The sequence below is a fragment of the Hylobates moloch genome, unplaced genomic scaffold (genome assembly GCF_009828535.3).
Source record: "Hylobates moloch isolate HMO894 unplaced genomic scaffold, HMol_V3 SCAFFOLD_9, whole genome shotgun sequence".
Classification (NCBI taxonomy): Eukaryota; Metazoa; Chordata; class Mammalia; order Primates; family Hylobatidae; genus Hylobates; species Hylobates moloch.
Window position 1 is genome coordinate 37,467,148 of NW_026652284.1, and position 6,000 is coordinate 37,473,147.

General features: G+C 38.1%; 1 protein-coding gene across 5 annotated transcripts in view; it reads right to left on the reverse strand.

Annotated features, from left to right (window-relative positions):
* The window catches only part of NKAIN3 (sodium/potassium transporting ATPase interacting 3), a 706,346-nt gene that overhangs the window by 227,742 nt on the left and 472,604 nt on the right, over positions 1 to 6,000 (reverse strand). For all 5 annotated transcript variants that reach the window (XR_004370932.2, XM_032759685.2, XM_032759686.2 and 2 more), the window contains exon 4: positions 2,394 to 2,591. Coding sequence is in view for 4 of the 5 variants with exons in the window: in XM_032759685.2 (XP_032615576.1) it covers positions 2,394 to 2,591 (198 nt within the window). In the remaining variant the exon portion in view is untranslated. The remainder of the gene's footprint in view (positions 1 to 2,393; positions 2,592 to 6,000) is intronic.

Consider the following 6,000-nt stretch of genomic DNA (forward strand, 5'->3'; position numbering starts at 1 on the left):
TTAAAAATCTTGTCCTGCAGGTGTGTTCCAAGAAAAGTCAGTGAGCAGCAACTAATCTTTTATTTCTCAAAGGCTGAAGAGTATAGAGCTATGTGTGCAGGGTGGTAGCTTTGAATGTTTACTAAAATAACACATGGAGAAATTCATTTATAAGTGAAAAGTACTTTTAGGTGGCAACACATACAGTTCATTTAGATGGCCCTTTAGGGAATGTTTTTATGTGACACTCTAGCTCCTTATCAAATAAATACTTGCTGTTCATTTGAATTGGAGTTACTATGGGGAAATGACTTTTGGATTCCAAGTGTTCTGCTGCATTATAAAGGTCTGGCCATGCTATCATTCCACAAAATGGTTTAGCAATTTGCTACAATAATTTTCAAAGGAGAGTAATCTGTCCACATATGAAAGATTTTAGAAAAACATTTTCATTGTTCAAGATGATTAATAAAAACTGTTAGTATCTAGTATAGGATAATAGAGTTCTTTTATAACTTAAAATAGCCTACACATTTTTAAAAGAAAATTTGCCTGCACATTTTTTCAAGACAAAAATTTAAACATATATATTTTGCCACAATTTTGTATGTAATGGCTACATTAACAAAGGATCAAAGAATAAGAAAAGACTGATAAGCATATATTGGCAAGTGACCGTATATTATATTAATACCTGTAAATATGATTGTAGAAACCTAGAATGATCAGATTCCCTGTTACATGTCTGAAAAGAAATTCCTTCCTAGCAAGGTGCAATCCCTTTCTTTGAGTTCAGTATCAAATTTGCCTTTCTTTGAACTAGAACCCTAAAAGATCTTTGATTTTTGTTTTATTCAGATCTTTAGTCTTTCTAGAAGATTGTAATTCAAACATGCTCTAAAATATCATTTTAAAACTTGAGACATGCAAATTCAAGAATAGTAACTAGTAGATTGAGTAAATGAGGTAAGATCACTACATTTGTGGCCCTAGAAGAATCATGCCTTCTTGTCTTCTCACCATTTGATAGCCCTTTCTCACATTAACTACAGGCTGAGTCATAGATTTGCTGTAGCCAATGAAGCAATAGCAAGCATTACTCAACTAGAGGCTTGATAAATGCTTGCATGTTGGCTTCTCCTTTTATTATTCAGCTACCTTGCTGCCTGAGAATCGGTCAATTTTTTTTTTTTTTTCAGAAAGAGAAGCCACGTGCATGTGCAGGAGAATGGGGCTAACAGCCAGCACCAGAGATGTGAGTGAGGCCTCTTTGGACATTCCAGTCCCAGCAAAGCTCAAGATTGACAGGCTCATATCAATCAATATGACCCTAGCCAATATTGTGTGGAGTTTATATGAGTGACCTTATCTAATACCATATAAAGCAGAAGAACTACCTGGCTGAGATGTGCCCAAATTCCTAATGCACAGAACTCTAAGCAATAAATTAATATTGTTTTAAGCAATTGTATTTTGGAGTGGTTTGTTACATAGTAGTAGATAATGAATACAGTAAGTGATAGCAAGGATTTCTTAAAGATTTTTCTAGAATTAATTCCAAGGTACCTTCTTCATTGACATACCACTCATATTTCTGTTATCTATTTATTTACTATTGAGTCTGTGTCACTTATTCCTACTAAGCTAACCAGTTGAACAGAACTGAGATGGTTGGTTTATGTGAAGAGTGGGTTGAGAATGGCTTTATTGGATATTGACTCAAACTAAATGATAAGTCCTTTTTGGGTCTGAAAGGAACATTGTTCTTGATGATGTTATACGTCCTTCAATTAATTCCACTCTTCATTGTGGTCAAACTGTGAGTGGGGCATTCTGGTGGAAGAAAATTACTTTAAAGTAATCCCTGGCACATTAACCTTCTATGGACTAATCACATCATTTCCTTCTCGTTTCTGTATATGGAATTGTATCCTGATGCCAGATTTTAGGCATTAAAATGCGAAGAGTCTCCAGTGGGATTTGTTTTTTCAGAAATAAATGAAATGTCAGGTTTATTAGACCGAGCAAGCCATTGGCTGTGGGTGTTTCCATCCTTCTTTCTCTGGAACTGAGGTGCATTAGTAGAAGAATGCATAAGCAGAAGAGCCTGAGGTAGCTAGGTGAAAAGGGACCACTTCTGGTGGATGGTGATACTATTTCATTGAATAGTGTGGATTGTATCTTAGGTTAGAAATGATAGTCACTAACTGCTTCTAAACACAAAATGTCTAGATACCAAGAGAAAAAAGGTGTAACCTGCCATCAGGTATAACTAGTGGTACCATAATTGCTGCTATTTCTGTTGGATGTTCTCTGTGTGCTTATCTGTGGCATTTTCTATCAGGTAGGTGTGGAGAAAAAAATGCCAACAAAGAAGAGTTCTGATTAGATAATGACACAAAAGTGACACTTACAGAGAGTAGTATTTGGACAGCACTGTGGATGACCTCCAGGTACTGGAAGTCAAGGATGCAGCCTGTGACAGAGACGTACGTGTAATCGTCCATCATGCCATGGGCTGAGGGAGGCAGCACTCTTCTGACACAACCAGGCCCATGTTCTCTCCACCATGACCGATGTACAGAGATATTGAATGTCATTAGATCAGTGTCCTAGGTGGGTAGGAGACAAAAGAGCAAAATGAGAAAATTGTATTACGTCACGTCTTTGACTTTGACCTTAGGAAGAATTCAGGGTAGATGAAGTTGCTACAACGATTTCAATTTCAAGTGAGAAGTAACAAAAGACAAAGCCCCAAGTGGCTGCATGTATTATATGCCTAAACTATTGGGTTATAATTATTCAATGTGGAGATAATCCTTTGATTACTATTAACATTTTAAGGGTAACATATACTTAAAAAACCCAGAGATGAGATCTTCCGTATACTTTTATTTAAAAATAATTTCTACCTTGAAACTTTTTGGCTGCATTTCCTTGCTGCTGCAACATCATGAACATCACTATCATGGGATAAATATTGTTGAATGCTTTATGGCATGGTAGATGTTGTTCTAAGTGAATTTCACATATTATATTCTTGAATGTTCATGTAGACACTTTAATGATCAACCTAATTTATAGCAGGCTGAATAATTGTCTCCACCAGTGATACTTAGCTTCTAATCCTTGGAACCTGTGAATTTTACCTTATAAGGCAATAAAGGACTGTGCAGATGTGATTAAATTAAGCATCATGAGATGGAGGAGATGATCATGGATTATCTGAGTGGACCCTAAATGCAATCGTGTGTATTCTTATAAGAGGGAGGCAGAGAGAGATTAGACACAAGGAAGAAGAGGCAAAGGCAATGTGACCATAGAAGCAGAGACTGGGATGTGGCAGCCAGCAAGGATTGCTGCCAGCCACCAAAAGTGGGAAGAGGCCAGGAAGAAGTCTCCTCTAAAGCTTCAGAGAGAGTTTGGCCCTGCCAAGACCTTGAATTCAGCTCAGTGAAGCTAATTTCAGACTTCTGGCCTTCAGAACAGTGAGAAAATAAATTTCTGAGGTTTAAGCCATCAATTTTGCGGTGATTTGTTAAAGCAGTCATGAGAAACTAATATTGGTGAGGAAAGTAAGTCACAGTGAAGTAACTTAATTTGTCCTGGTAGCACAGCTAATTAGTGGTGGAGCTGGGACGTAATCCTGTGCAGTATCTACTTTTAGCTATCATGCGGCACTGTCTCACATTACTTGCTGTCTTCCACCTCCAAAGCCCTGATCATTCCTTATACCCTGAAGAGAGCCATGGTCCTTCCTCCTCAGTTGTTTCAAGAAAATAGCACCACAGTCAATCACAAGAACAAAGAAGACAAACCTTAACTCTTATGTATTAAAATACACTTTCAGAGCTCTTAATGGAAAAAATAGCCTGGTTTTTTATCCTTAAGAGATGCCCTTTAGCATTTCTGGGGTGTTAACGTATGAAGGGCTAAGATCATAATGTTGTGGTCATAAACAATAGATTGAAAAGAACGGACTAGGGACCAGGACCTTGACTTCCAAATAACCCAAAGACTGCAACCACCCATGTAGATCAGGAAGAAGGAGTGGTGATGGAGAGAGGCCAAAGCAGTCCCCGGGACAGGACACTGCTCTGCAGGGTAGCTGGGGATGCAGGAGCAGAGTCAGCTTTTGTTTATTTTCCAGCCTCCACTCCCTCCAAGAGTGAGCTCTGTCTTAGTGCCAGGGGGCCATGTTGGAGCAGGGTCCATACGTGACCTTTGCTGAGAGGTGCAGAGGCTGCCCGCAGACTATGCAGCACAACTGACACACGTCTGTGCATTCCAAGGTTCCTTTGAGGACAGTGTCCACTTCAGTTGCAAAGGAGACGCCTGAATGCCTGAAATTGAGGTTGGAACTCTGAAAACTTAGAGGAAGCTAGTGGGAAATGGAAAGCCTTGAACTTACACATGGATGGCACTGAAAGTAACCAGTGTGGAGCTCTCTGAAAAGGACAGTAGGGAAACCCTCCTTTTACACTGCTGTATATGGTAAGTGAATCACAAGGGTAGTAACATTCCCAGTGCATATAAGTAGGCAGGGTTACTATGCAGTTTTAGATTTTCCTCAATTCAAGGAATTCAAAGTACCATTATAAGTATGCCTCAAATTATATCAATAATAAAACATGTTATGCCTTTTTCCTTTTGATTATTGGTTTGCTATTCAGTTACCTTCACAGTTGTAGCACTTTATTGATAATAAAACATTTAGGTCATTTTTTTGGTTGTTGGTTTGCTACCTGTATCATTTGCGGTTACTCTCTGAAGGGAAAATATTATAGAAAAATAATTGCTTCAGCTACCAAATTCAGTTTAACTCAAGGCAATTTACCTGCACACAAACATCAGAGACGCACACTGATTGCTCCCTTTTTTGGTCATCAGATTTAATTTCTTACAGTTAGATGTGCTCACTACAGAAGAACTATGCATTATTTCTCATCTTAATAGAATTCACTAGGTTCGGGATGAACTAGCACGATCTCAAAATTCATAGCGATTTCTATTCCTTAAGCATTCTTACCCAGCGACCTTTCCTATTGCAGACTGTGAGTTCATTTCAGTATGACTTTAACTAAAATTTATATTATACAAATAAAACAAGAGTCAATTTATGAACTAATCATACATATTTGTTACACTCGTAAAACCTTTCTGCATAGGTATCACTAAATTTGTTGGAACTATGACATATTTATAAACGGTACTATTCCTTGCAATGACTGTATTAAAATTTGAATGAGAATATAAATAACATTAAATTAAACTTCAAACTTCTTAAGTTTTTTGTTTGGGAGCTCTGAAAATGACAACCCCAAATATAGTGACTTGGCATGCTGAGTACTTTGAACATGAAGGACACTGGAAGAGCTTCAGAAGGAAAGTCTCTTTCTGACCTTCTTCTGCCCTTCTTTCTCCTGCTTTCCTTTCTCCCCAAGGCAGGCCATAGAAGTTAGAATTCCTCTTCCCTAAGAGAAGTCATAGAACCAGAACCCTTCTCCCCCAGAGCCGGCCATAAAACCTAGAAATACTACTCTATCACTGGCCTTTCTGTGTAAGAGCTAGCAATAAAGAAATTCTCTGACCTACCTTGTCTAAAGGTAGACATAAGACTGTTAACTCCAGAAAGGCCTTACCCTATACCCAGGAAGAAGAGATGCCACACAGAGAAGCCAAGAAGAATCTGAGCAGACAGGCCTTGTTGGGTTTCCCCATTCAGTCTCTTACCATTAGGTCATACATTTTGGTTCAATCATATTTATTTTTTATTTTTGAGATAGTCTCCATCTGTTGACCAGGCTGGAGTACAGTGGCAAGAACATAGCTCATTCCATCCTTGAACTCCTGGACTCAAGCCAATTCTCCTGCTCAAATTATATCTCATGCCTCAAATTATGCCTTTATATCAATAATAAAACATGTTATGCCTTTTTCCTTTTGATTATTGGTTTGCTGTTCAGTTACCTTCACAGTTGTAGCACTTTATTGATAATAAAACATTTAGGTCATTTTTTT